Raw genomic sequence first — 12,647 nt, forward strand, 5'->3', positions numbered from 1 at the left:
GCCAGCGTTGAGTGACGTAAACGAATGAGAGTCTCGACAGCTTCATTGGTCTTCGCCAGGATCTCATCCTCGCCACCCCCTCGCCTTGAGATGTGTCGAGGTCTACAGACAATTGCGCCAAGTCATGGTTGTCCTCGGCCGACTCCATTTTGTCGTTCTCGTGTCCTGCATTTGCAAGAAGCTTGTTGATTTTGTCCTCCAATTGCCTGTATTTGTTTTCCAATTGTTTGTATTTGTTTTCCAATTGCTTGTATTCGTTGTTCGCTTGATTTTCCAGTCGCTTGACTTGTTCGTCCACACTTCTCACATAATTAATAACTTCCAAGATATCTGCGCAACATGAACCGAGCTCATAATAAAGAACTTACTGTTTTGCGGGAGGCTCTCGGTATGTGCATTTAATACCCCTTACTTTGCAGTTTTTGCACGGATTTAACTCGTCACACTTACCTTTGATCTGCCGGCAACTATCACAAGCCTAGTTCAGAGTTAGCAAGGGAGTTCATAGGCGCTTTAGCTTGATGCCTACCTGCAAAGCACGTTGCGCTTTTCTCTTAGCTGTCGCAATGGCCACCAGCGGATATGCCATCTCTGGGGCATGTCCATGCCCATGGCTTTGAGGTTTGTAGTGGCCAGGCGTTGGAAGGGCAGGCGTGTAGTTCCCGGACGGCGGGTATTGCAGGCTTCTGTGGTCGTCTTGCTGGTGATTTGGATGATCCATTGAGTGAGTTGTATGTGGCAGGCCATCTGGTGCATTGCCGGTCGAGTTTGGTCGGCGCAGCTGAGGGAGTGTCATGTCTTCTCGGGCAGGGTCAGGTTTCCCAAGAGGATCTCGGGTGTACTGGTGATATGGCGGCTGGACATGCGCTGGCGAAGGAGGATGTCGATGGTGGTCTTGTATTGGAGGCGGCGCAAATCGATCTTGTTCATGATGCCGGCGCTCGTCAAGCTGGGCTTGCACCGGGTTGGGAGGCAGCTCTCCAGGACGAGAGAACGGCTGATGGTGGTGAGGAGGAGGCGGCGGCTGGTATTGTTGCGGTGGAGGCAATTGGGGGTGATGAGGGCCAGCAGAATGCGGTGGTTGTGGATTGGTTGGCTGAGGTTGAGGAAGATGCTGCCAGTGCGGCGGTCCGACAGTTGTGAGACGAGGTCGTTTGGCCTCGGGGGGTCTAGATCCCATGTTCAACTCGAAATCAACTGTTTCAATGGCCAAAAGTCATGAGATAACGCCCTTGTTTTGAACCGTGAAGACTTAGAGCTCACCTATAATTATGGTCTTAGGCGTAGCTGCTCGGTGTGCATTCTCACTGCTGGAAAAGAATAGTCGTTGCCGCTATCATAGTCCCGAGCCATTGGTATCGAAACGCTGACCCTAGCACTGCGACTTTGTTGAGGGTTCCAGCAAGCGATTGGGCCGAGGAGCAGGTTACCTACGCCCGTACAATGAGGGCCAGTCGCCCGACGGATGTGAGCAATAATTCTGAGGAGTAGCGGGTGTGACAGTTTGTTACGTGGGCAGTGCTTGCTATCCCAGCAGCATTCCGTGCATGCCGATCCTTGCAGGCCTTCTGCAGCGGCCGTATTGATTGTTTATGAAGCTATTCTAAACGAGGTTGCCTTGACTAATTCTAATCTCGTTTTGATTGGTCAGTTGTGACCACCGGTAACATGGCAGATGCAGTTTTCCGCCACCGGTAGGGCTTATTCATAGCTACGTACAGGGGGCTTAGGTCAAGGTATTTCCCATTTTTGTCTCCGTCTACCGCTGACAACATTTCATTCTTAGCCTTGAACGTTCATGCAAGGGGCCTGCTCAAGTAACGCCGCCGATAAAACACAGTGAGTTTCTTAAAGAGACGCAAGAAAGTCGCTGGATCAAGACTGGGTGAATTTCGACTGTTTATTGTATTGCCAGCGCCCATAGATGGCCTTTTGATGTTGCCAAATCTCGAAATGCTACCTCAATAAGTGCCAGTCACCGAGAAGAGATAAGTAACGATCGCGGAGAGCATTGCCCCCGGCCGTTGGCTACACGGGTGGAGCTGTTCTGCATCAATCACCCTCGCACACATCCCTGGAGTCAGCCTAATCGCAACTACGCCTTCCTGCACCAACCTACCAACAACCTGCCGTTGCCGTATATGCTGATCCAGTCATTGCACCAGTCCTTGCTATGGTCCCGACAAGGAGCGAAAGCTGGATTTGCAGGCCATTCTGCTGAGCCTGCCTGGAAGCGATTGGTTCAGGAGGCAGATCACCACAATTTCTGTGCGTGACAGTCTCCCGACAGCGTTTGCGAGCCTATGTGATTGATCTGCTCTGCATCGCGCAGCCCGCTGGCACCCCTGGACTCAGCCTGATCACAACTGCGCCTCCCTAGCCCAACCAGCCAACATCACCTTCAGAAGTGCTAGTTCCTATTCGGCGACGATTGTACTCTGAATGGCGGAATCCAAGTTCGCGCAGGCCCCCACCCGCCGAAAATGGGAATACTGGCCAGCAGTCGATACTGCCTCTTAGTGACACCCTAACAGCGATCCTTATTCCATAGCTGCTTCCATAGTTCTTACGGAATGTCTTGGCTTTTACGAGAATGCAGACGGGGCCGTCGGGACGAGTGCCGCATCCCTTGCGAACGCTTCCACCTCGAGCCACCATAACTCGAGATAATTGCTTTTGCGGGGATGGGTACTATGTCACCAACTCGCATACGATGGTTGGGTGACCGTATTGTGTCAGTGTCAGCAGCAACCATTAAAGCTGACGGCCCTATCAGAAAAAAAGGGGGGCAAGAATACTCCATCTACAATATTACAACTTTTTCAATAAAGCATCTAAAGCATCCCTGCACTGCAACTATCCATAAGCTGTCGTGTATCGTTCCAAACACTCTTAGTGGTTTCGCCGTCCCTGACCATTAAGTCGGGAAACGAGTGGTTGAGTTCAATTCGTGGTTCGTCCAGTCTGATCACCCCGTATTGGACGAATCCTCCCACAGCTTCATCCCGGAACAAGAGCATCTAAAAGTCGATGCTCCAGGGTCTCGACAGCACCGATGTCTCTACCAAGGCGTGTGAGCATCAACCTAGGTTCCATCCCTAGTGTCCTGGCCCTTGACACTGGGTCGACTCCCACCGTAGCCCCGTCCATGACCGCCGTGCCGCCAGCAACGACCTATATCATCCCTGAAACTAGTATTACAGCCATGACAGGAGCAATATCCACAACAACTAAGGTCGGCATTGGGGTCGGAGCTGGGGTCGGGGGCCTGGCGCTGGTCACCCTGGGCGTATTGTTGACCTTTAGGTGGCATAAGAAGAAAGTCAATTCCAGACGGATGAGCCCACCGAGGTAGATACCTTCTGTCTTTAGGGTACATGGTTAGGTCGTGCGGTTTGGGAGAGATGAATAATACTGTCCACCTGCCCACCTTGTGATAAATACTGGATAAAGTACGATCGCTTGGGATGTACAGAGGGAGCTATATGATACAAAAAAACTCCGTACCTCCGTCTAAGCGAATATTGCAACTAAGCCCTACTCTCCAGTAACTTCACCTGAGTTGTTGGGTAGCGTAATATCTGCGGATCCTCCGCCTCCCCTGTGTTGGTTGTGTTGGCACACAAGTCTATCCTGACCCTTCGTTTAGGCACGATTATAGCCCGATCGGCCCTCCGTTCCCATGGTATCCGCCTCGATGCTGTTATATCCTGACCGACCCTTCACCCGGACGCGGTTATATCCAGACCTTCCGTCTGCCTCAACCTTTCCAATCTGATCATACCCAGACCAGTCCTCTGTCTTCGCACCGCCCTCCGCCCCTGCTTCCCCAATGCGGTGGTATCCCGAGCGGCCTCTCACCTCCACCCGATTGTATCCGGATCTGCCGTTGGTATGCATCTGGTCCTCAAGAAGTTCTTCAGGCTCAGTGGGGCCATGGCTGTCGCGGACAACGAAAGACGGGTACGTTTCTACCGGCTGAGGAAGGGCGTTGGCGAGGCCATTGAGGCCAAGCACGATAAAAAGATTCAGGATGGAAGTCTTCATTGTGCTGAATAGTGATAGGCCTAGGAGAGAAACAATATGAAGGTATATGATGGGAGCTGCGAGATAGGAAGTGATACGTATTCAGAGTGAACTGGGAGTCTTTGCGGAACGTTGGTCTGTATGGGAATCAGCCTGGTGCATGCTGGAGAAACCACTCTATTGTGTCTCTTCGACTCGGAGAGAGAGAAGGCCCTTTATACACGGCAGGACGAAAGGTCATCTGGTATATATCTGCGAGGTCGCGAAGCCTTACGAAAACGGAGCTGAACCGGTTTTGACGCCGCAGTTCGGATATCGCGGGTGGTGCGCCCAGATAGCCATCGCAGAATAGCCCCGCTCGAACCATTTATATCGCCTTCTGCCCAAGTCCAGAGGTTCTAGTTCGCGCCAGTTGACTCTGAAATGGGCGGAGCGTCGGGTCAGGCCCGATTTGGAGTGTCGGCGGCTGTATATCAGCTACGGTGCTGACAGACGTGAACCATCCAAGGTCCGACCTGATACATAGACTGCTGGCCGCATTGGGTACAGGCTTCCTTTAGTTCTTCCCCCGAATGGTAGATGTGAGCCAGTAGTATACTAACATGCAGTACCGGCCCATAGTGCGAATGCAGAGCTGGGAGCAAGACGCGTCTGACTGGGCTACGAAGAAGCACTTCCTAACCGGGATGTCCGTTAGCTTCGCAAAAGCTAACTAGTAATTGACAGGCTGAAATATCGTATTGTGCTATTTCGTTTCAAAGCACCACTGCGGTGGTTCTAGACCTCACAGAACGGCTCACGTCGCATGCGGCCCTTATCTCAGGCGATAGTTGCGGCACCAGCTGTATCCAAGTGGCATAAACCATCAACCATCTATGCAATGTATATAAGCTCCATATGTAAAGTTCAAAGTAATGGTGCCTGACGGCAATCATGTCTCTCAAGCGCATGCCAGACTTCTGCCGTGACCGCAACCTTGTGACGGTCCGGGCAAGGCCCCCGCTCTATGTCGACCAAACTGCGCATACCCACTATCGCCACCTAGGCACCAACGGCAGCGGCTGGCTTGGAATGCACCGGTCGGGTAGCGGGCACGTCGTCCAAGTCCGACAGGCCCCCAATTCACGGTCTCGGAGTTGGGGGTACTCTCCGAGATCAGCCATCCCAGTATTGCACAACTCCTAGGGATCTACTGCAGCGGTCGTATCACATCGGTGGTCCATGAACACTTGGATTTGGACCTCTTTGCCATCGCGCCACTGCAATCCGAGGTAGAGGTTGCGACTGTTATGATGCAGGTATGTGTGCTGGGGTTGAGCGAAATTTCTAGATACTGACTGGCGGCAATAGATCCTATCCGCCATCAGGTACCTTTTGTCCCTGCCTACGGATGCCCGCGCAGCGGATGTACGTGTTGCATCAAATGGGACGGTGAAAATAAGTAACAGACCAGTATAAACACATCGATGAGTTGATCTAATAATGGAACAATAGCCCTCGACCTGAGTGGAAGACTATCGACAGACCTCAGTCGCCGAGGAGAAATGCATCGGTTTATGGTCTCATATGTAGAACAGATCATGGCGGGTTTAGTTCGCAAGGGGTTTTACTGGTCCTACGACGTTGCGGATTTCCTGGACATACTATACGCAGGACAGTTGCCGCCCATGATTGTAAGAGATCACAGCATGCCATACGAACAAGAACGGCTGACGCTTCACAGCATCCCTTCCTCCACAAGTCGAGGTCTTCTGCTTGCTTGCAGGGTGCTGTTCGTTTAGCTGCGCGCGAAGCACTGGTGAGGTTGGAGTGTATTCGGTACGAAGGAGACAGGCATGGCCTTTGCAGAGGTGTAGCAGTCAAGAGAGGTGCCGGTTGTGGGAGAGGGAATGCAACATCACTGCTAGACTCATCGTACAATGATGGGACTACAATTCTGCAGGCCAAGGCCCACCAGACTGCCTGATCTGCGTGGAGAAATGCGATCCTGGCAGCCATATATCGCGAGACCCTGTTTAGCTGCGGAAGGCTATATGGTGATTGATTACGGCATAATCATAGGTGACATCGTTGGGCTGGAGTTGGATGCCTAGTGTAGCTCAGATAGGGGTAATCGTACACAGTGGCGAGAGAGTAGGCCTCAATGAGGAGAGCGCTAATGGCTACCGTAAGCTAGACACGAGCTCAGGTATAAATGACGGGCTTCTCCGCTAGGTGCTCCTCCACTCTACCTCGTTTACAATATAAACAAACTCCTAGCACTCTGTACGCTCCCGTCATACATCATCTCTTCAATGACGGTAACTGTGGCAGTTCAGCGTGGTCACGCTGAAAGGCGTCTACCACACCAACCAGGTCTATCCCTTGTAGTAATTCTCTCCATTTACTACCCCGTTTTCAAGAGCCTGATGGGTGCGCTCGACACCAAGTCACTCGTTTCTTTATGCCAAACTTGCTGGGGGCTGCAATCCCAAGTGCAATCCTGTGTATGGAACATCAACACTAAACTGATGCCCTTCGTTCACGACTCTCAGGCCTTCCGCAGTATCCTCGGTGCAAGCGAGGCCTTGATCTATGGCGACTTTGCTACCGAGTTCTTCTCTCGGACGACGTCGAAAACATTGGCCATTATGGCAAAGGCTACTAAGGCGGATCCGGTCCAGGCGTACCTTCAAACGCAAGGATACCTACTGGTTGGGGAAGAACGGGTCCGGTTAGGGTCGGTTACACGGTTACGACGTGGCGAGTTGTTCATCATATTGAGGAAAACACGACTCATACCCGTCCAAGCTATTCTCAGTCGCACGCCGACCACGCAGGCGATGAACTTCATCGCCTGGAACAAAGCTTACTCGGTGTTCCCCAAGACGACCTTTCTCGACCACGAGGTGCTTCCTTTGAAAGGGGCGGACAAGGATGATGTCCGAGCCGAAATCGCAAGGTGTGGTGAATTTGGCTGGTGTTTAGGGGTGAATGCAAGCCCGCACCAGGAACTAAGCCGGAGTCATCGACGAATTGGAGACTCCAGGACCTGGAAAATGGACCTGGACACACTATGCGTCACCCAGCCAGGAACACCGACTGCGGTTCTCGAATATTCCAGTTTCGGCATCCAACAACCAACGGTTTCGCTCGAGACGACATGGTACCAGCTGGAAGAGGGTTTGAAGTATTCTATCAGTGTGAAGCCTCTCACCTCGCAAGTGCTGAAACACCGCTACACATGCTCACGACAGGAGTCCCCCGAGCGTCTTCACCAAATACTCAAGCGTCATACGTTAGCTTAGATGCTATACTTGATACCGATAACCAAGTTCGAATCAATAACGAGGGGGACTTCCCCCACAGACTTCGATTTGGATGGCATGAAATTCGACCATCCTCCTGGTTGGAGCTATAAGGATCATATACTTCCAGGCTTGTGGGCAAGTTTGGGATTGGACAGTGACAGTAGCCATGGCAGGCTATAAATATCCATTGAATTCTATACGAACCCGTCGTACCTTGTCTACCCAGGGAACCCAATCGCTCCCATCTGCATTTTCTGTTCCGTAAGATGCCTGGTTCGGGCTGCCCCATTGGGACATACCTTGAACTCCTGCCTTCTTCGACTAAAACACGCGATCAACAGTTTCTGGTGCTGCGTCCTTGCCTTGGTCCGGCCCATCTAACTCACTCCCAACAACTACCGTAGGTGGCGGATACTGCTTTTCCTAGGTTATTTATTTAGTGTTTAGTGGAAGTCAACATATTCGGTGGCCACGTGAGTCGCGGAGAGGGGGAGGGGTGCTTACAACGTCGCTTAGTGTTAACGGTGACATACCCCTGTGAGATACGAAGAGATACTGTTTGCGCCTACGGGGGACTTTGATATAGATGTAAGCCTCTGCTCCGTATCGACGCTGAAGCCTTCGACTGCTTTTCACCCATGTCTTCCAGTTTTTCGCTATGTTTTCGTTGCTTCTATCCCTTCTTTTACGCATGGGCAGCACAGGGCCTGGGTTCTTGCTCGAGACGTTTTCCATTTGTTCCTGAGCAAACCATTTACCGTTGGTAGGGGCTGTGAACATGGGGAAGGGAATGCCAAAAACAAAATCATATTGACAATAAAAAATTCGGGTTAATACTAAACTATAAGTCTTCGTTCTCATTTCTTTTATGGATCTGGTGGTTGCTATGTCCCCGACTCACGGTCAACGAGACGGAACCGAAGCCGGCAACAGCGAAAGCTGCCAAATCATCTTACAAACCATTGGTTCTGGTATATATACTGTGCCCTAGCGCAATTTTGTGCGCATAATTGTTTTCACGCTGGACGATAGCGGACCGATATTGCCTCGGGCCCTGGCGATGGAACAACACATGGGAAACAATTGGAGTTTTGTGGACATTACGCGGGGACTATTACTCATCGATACAAGAGCGAGGGGACGAAACTTCTCTTTGTCAGATTCTATGACTATCAGGTTGAGGCGGAGGACCTAGGTGAGCACTGGTTGAATAGTGCAAGGCAGCTCGTTGTCAAGAAATGGGGCAAGAGTAAAGGGAGGAAGATCTGGAAGCGACAGCTCCACTACAAGAGGAAGTATGAGGGCAACATATAAACGTTGCCCGCGATGCGACCGTCTGGGCCAAGACTGGCCACTTCGGATTGTCCGTAGTGTAGTAACTAGAACCTGATAAAGCAAGAACTCCTCACGAATATATTCAGCAAATTCAGCTGGTGAGGATAATCGAGAGAGCTGTAGTACTTCTGAGCCATTAGGTACAAATCTCTGAACTCCGTAGCCTTGTCCTCGTGCTGTATGTCTTCATCCTCAAACTGACATAGTAGTGCTTCGAACTTTGTTAGGACGTCGGAGTATATATGATGTGGTACTTGGCAGTTATGACAGCAGTAGCCACGAAGCCAAGTCATTTCTCAAGCATTACGGCCGGCGGCCAATTGTGAAGAGTCTTATAGGAATTCAAGAGACTAGCGAATTGGCGATACTCTCTCGAAGTAGCCCTCTACACGGTAAGCTTGCAACCCATAGACCTGCTGTTGTTCAAAACAAATGGAAAAATTGAGTGTGAAAGCTACTTCTTGCCGCCGCCCTTCTTATTGTCCTGGCCAGTGATGGCACCAACACTACCCAGACCAAGACCGTCGAGAACCTTGTTCAGACTCAATCCGCCGAGCACGTTATTCACCTGCCTACCGAGGCCACGGGCATTCAGCAGCTTGCCGACCAGTCCAAAGATACCAGAGAGGGACAAGCCCATAGCCGCGATAATCTGAAATGAAGGTTGCGCTAGGCCACATAGCGCGTTGAGATCTTTCTTGGCTACTGCATGTCCTCGAGCTTGGGCTTAGCGATCTGATGTTGCCAATGACGTAACCAGGAGTCCGTCTCATGGTCTCGTCGTCAGCCAGCCTCGGGAGGATCATTGCCGTTGGCCACCATGAGCAAAAACGCAAGCCGCTTCAAGATTACTGTACCGTACCGAGCTTGTACTACTCCCTGCTTCGTATCTTCTCAGCGTCGGTGTCGCCTCTACCTGCCAGCCAGGAATAGCGGGGTTTCCTGGAAGCCAGCGTCTACCGTGGCGGCTGGAAGTGACCCGGCCAACTTGCGGAGAGGCTGAGGAGCGAATCCGCATCCGCCCGACCAGAGAAGTTGAACGGGAGCCGACGGTCGCATGATTTGGCAAATATTTATTTTTCTCGTTTGGCTCGTTAGTCCTTACGACATACTCCCAGCGTTCGAGGGCAGCCAAAATGCATCTGGCCGTAGTAGTAGGTAGTCCTGGAGTAGTACGGGGTCACTGTACGCCGAATCTCCCGTGCTGCTCTTCTGGTTCGTACTTTCCCGTATCTCTGGGTAAAGCACACCCGTTTTGCATCCTTTCCTGACCATGCTACCAAAAGCTACCCCGATATTCCAGGCTTCGTACCTCGAGGCCCAGTCTCCAGAAGTGACCAGTGCAGTACAATACAGTACCCAACCTGCCATTGAAGGGTTGGTCATTTGCGAAGCTACCAATTTCTCGAGTAGAAAGTGCTTCTTGGTAGCCGGTCTAACCATGTTGCGTCACATTCCACGCCGGCGTAGTTGTGGTCCCGTACATACGCAACGTAGACGACCTACCGTATTACAGTATGTGCTGAAGGAGCGGCTCTCGAGGCGCTTATACCGCTTTGCCAGCGCCCACCGACATGTTGGTTGCCAGCGGACGTCTGAAAATGCACCTGGCCCATGCCAGAGTACCGAATGCTTCCAGTTCTGGGGGCGGTAGAAGTGCCCTTTCGCGGTCGTGCCTGGTCGTCCACACTCGTTAATTCCTTTACTACGGCCTACTCCAGATTGGATCCTTGGCCAACATGTGAGATATCATCGATGCCCGTTTGCCACGCGTAGCGACCGCCATACTGCTCATACGGCCCATACGACTGGTCATCCTTACCGAGCAAGAAGTCCGACGGTCTGCAGAGTTGGAGGACTGGGGGTAGGTTATGCTGGCATGACTGGCAGGAGTTCTGACCCCATGGCTGGACTTCGCTGACGACTCGCATTCCACCGCTCTCAATGTGTATGGGCCCCTCGTAGTTGCCGAAGTGCTTCTGTGGCTCGTTGCTTTGGCCTAGTCCTGTCCCGTTCACGACAGGCAGCCGAAACACACCTGGTTGTTGTCCCAGGTTCTCAAATAGTAGTATGTGCTCATTGTACCCGAAAGCCTCAATGCAGCTCTTCTGGTTCGTACCTATCAGTATCATAACTCAGTTCTTTGCATCTGTTCCTGACCTGCTACCTAAAGCGACTTCCTGCCCTGGTGGCCTCGTACCTCAAGGTACAGTTGCCAATCAGAGACCGATGTAGTACGGACGTGACTTAGACGCAGCTCAACTTACGAAGCAGCCTATTTCGTGAGCAGAAGTACTTCTTCGTAGCCGGTTCTGGGCATCTCACCAAGCTCTATATTCGGATCAAGGACAGTATGCTGTGTATCTTTTCTAATGTACAGCCTAGACTGGTTAAGCTGCGGTAGGGCAGATGTAGACCTCAGGATGCAGAGCTGCTGATGGCGCCGCCGGTCCAAAGGAGCAAAGTCAGCGAACAGCAGTGCCGATATTGTTGTTGGCCGTGGCGCACTTGCTGGCTCACACGAGGCACTTTCAGGCCTCTCCAATTCCCACTGAGTAGTTGCAGAAAGGATACTGGAGGCTAAAACTACCATTCTGGTCCGCGGGACCGTAGTCGCTTATTGAACCTTCCCGAAGTGCGCCGATTTCAAATGGAACCAGAGCCTGATGTTCCCCCGCTCCGCTTGTACTGTTCCGGCGCAGGGAGGCAGGTGACCTTGGAGCCAGTGTCATCCCGCGGCTGCTTTCTTTCTGTTGCTTTCTTTCTGCTGCATTCCGTCGAGATTCGAATACTCTCCTGGGCTGTTTCCGGTCCTGGCTTCCATAGTTGCCTGCACTGTTGGAGTACGAGTGCAGAGCCGGAAGAGTAGCAATGGCGCCCTAGTGCGACTAGCGGATCAGGTCCCTTGAACACACCATCATTAGCGTGGCGCCGTTTTGCGACCCCGCGCCTTCAGGGCCAACTGCCCAATCTTCCTGCTGCGCAAGAACTTCTCAAGACACGCGGAAGAGAAGTTGGCTCAGGATCCTCTCGCCAACATGGGTTCGGAACCGGAACAGCAGCTCCCCTGGCGACGCTCGCCTAACTCGAGCTCATCATGCCATCCCATTTGACATCCGCAAGCCAGCACTTGCTATATCTACCGTTCAGCGGGACGCTATTGTAGCTCTATGGACACGCCACGAATATACCCCAAGAAGGTCCAGCAAGTTGCCCGAACCGTAGTAGGTAGCTAGGCCTCCGTCATGGTCCACACCAAGGGGCAGAAAGACAAGGTTCGCAAGAGTGGCTTGTCGCTGGAGAACAAAACATAAGACCTCGGGCGGTACTGCGATGTCTTCAGCGCTCTTGCATACTGGAACCCGACGCACGAGCAGATGGAGACGGCGATGCACGTCCCACGCGGGCAGCGCGTGCCGGACCTCAACAGGATTGTCCGTCCCCATGTCCCGGTTACCGTTCCGTCGAGTGTACCCAGCTCTGTTACTAACAGCCGCAGTTTCGACGATCAAGAACATCCAGACCAACTCGGCTTTCGGGGTCCAAATTGGCTGAGCTTGTTCCAGGGCCTATTGCGTTGTGAGGGTGGTTGCGGTCGGGGATCGCCCTGTTCTTGTATTGCTCGTCATCGTCCTTGCGGGAGCCTAATTTTCTTCTGGTCCGGATGGTCTCGTAGATGGAACTGCTACTCTCCTTGCCCCTACATAACAAGGCGCAGCAACTGGAGATTCCAATGTAGTAACTGTTCACTGTCAACTATTGCACGGCATCCGAAGTGCGTGAATAACTTACCCGCTTTCCATCTAGTTTCGAGTAGTTCTGCTAGTGTGGTTATCAAGGTTGCCGAGGAAGTCTGTCACTGAAGTTTGATATTCATCGCCACGTTTGCCGCTGAACATAATACATTGAGCCTTAATAAAAGCGAAGTCAATAGGTAGGAGACGCGGGCGTTGACTACCAGAGCCAAGCAACAGATCAAACAAAGTCATGATCGAT

General features: G+C 52.0%; 3 protein-coding genes across 3 annotated transcripts; 1 reads left to right on the forward strand and 2 right to left on the reverse strand.

Annotated features, from left to right (window-relative positions):
• Positions 1-792: 792 nt before the first annotated feature.
• On the reverse strand, positions 793-4,047 carry PG998_014521 (uncharacterized protein; the record flags this gene model as incomplete). Its single annotated transcript, XM_066881337.1, has 2 exons — positions 793-1,169; positions 3,720-4,047. 2 exons carry the CDS (start codon positions 4,045-4,047, stop codon positions 793-795), a joined length of 705 nt encoding a protein of 234 aa, XP_066723468.1.
• A 912-nt stretch (positions 4,048-4,959) lies between these two features.
• PG998_014522 (uncharacterized protein) lies at positions 4,960-5,992 on the forward strand (the record flags this gene model as incomplete). The annotated part of the gene is made up of 5 exons (XM_066881338.1): positions 4,960-5,105; positions 5,225-5,324; positions 5,377-5,467; positions 5,521-5,699; positions 5,750-5,992. 5 exons carry the CDS (start codon positions 4,960-4,962, stop codon positions 5,990-5,992), a joined length of 759 nt encoding a protein of 252 aa, XP_066723469.1.
• Positions 5,993-9,105: 3,113 nt separating this feature from the next.
• PG998_014523 (midasin) lies at positions 9,106-9,291 on the reverse strand (the record flags this gene model as incomplete). The annotated part of the gene is made up of 1 exon (XM_066881339.1): positions 9,106-9,291. The coding sequence occupies one exon, from the start codon at positions 9,289-9,291 to the stop codon at positions 9,106-9,108; it is 186 nt and encodes a 61-aa protein (XP_066723470.1).
• Positions 9,292-12,647: the final 3,356 nt, after the last annotated feature.

Source organism: Apiospora kogelbergensis (assembly GCF_038363985.1).
Source record: "Apiospora kogelbergensis strain CBS 113332 chromosome Unknown utg000012l_segment0_segment0, whole genome shotgun sequence".
Lineage (NCBI taxonomy): Eukaryota > Fungi > Ascomycota > Sordariomycetes > Amphisphaeriales > Apiosporaceae > Apiospora > Apiospora kogelbergensis.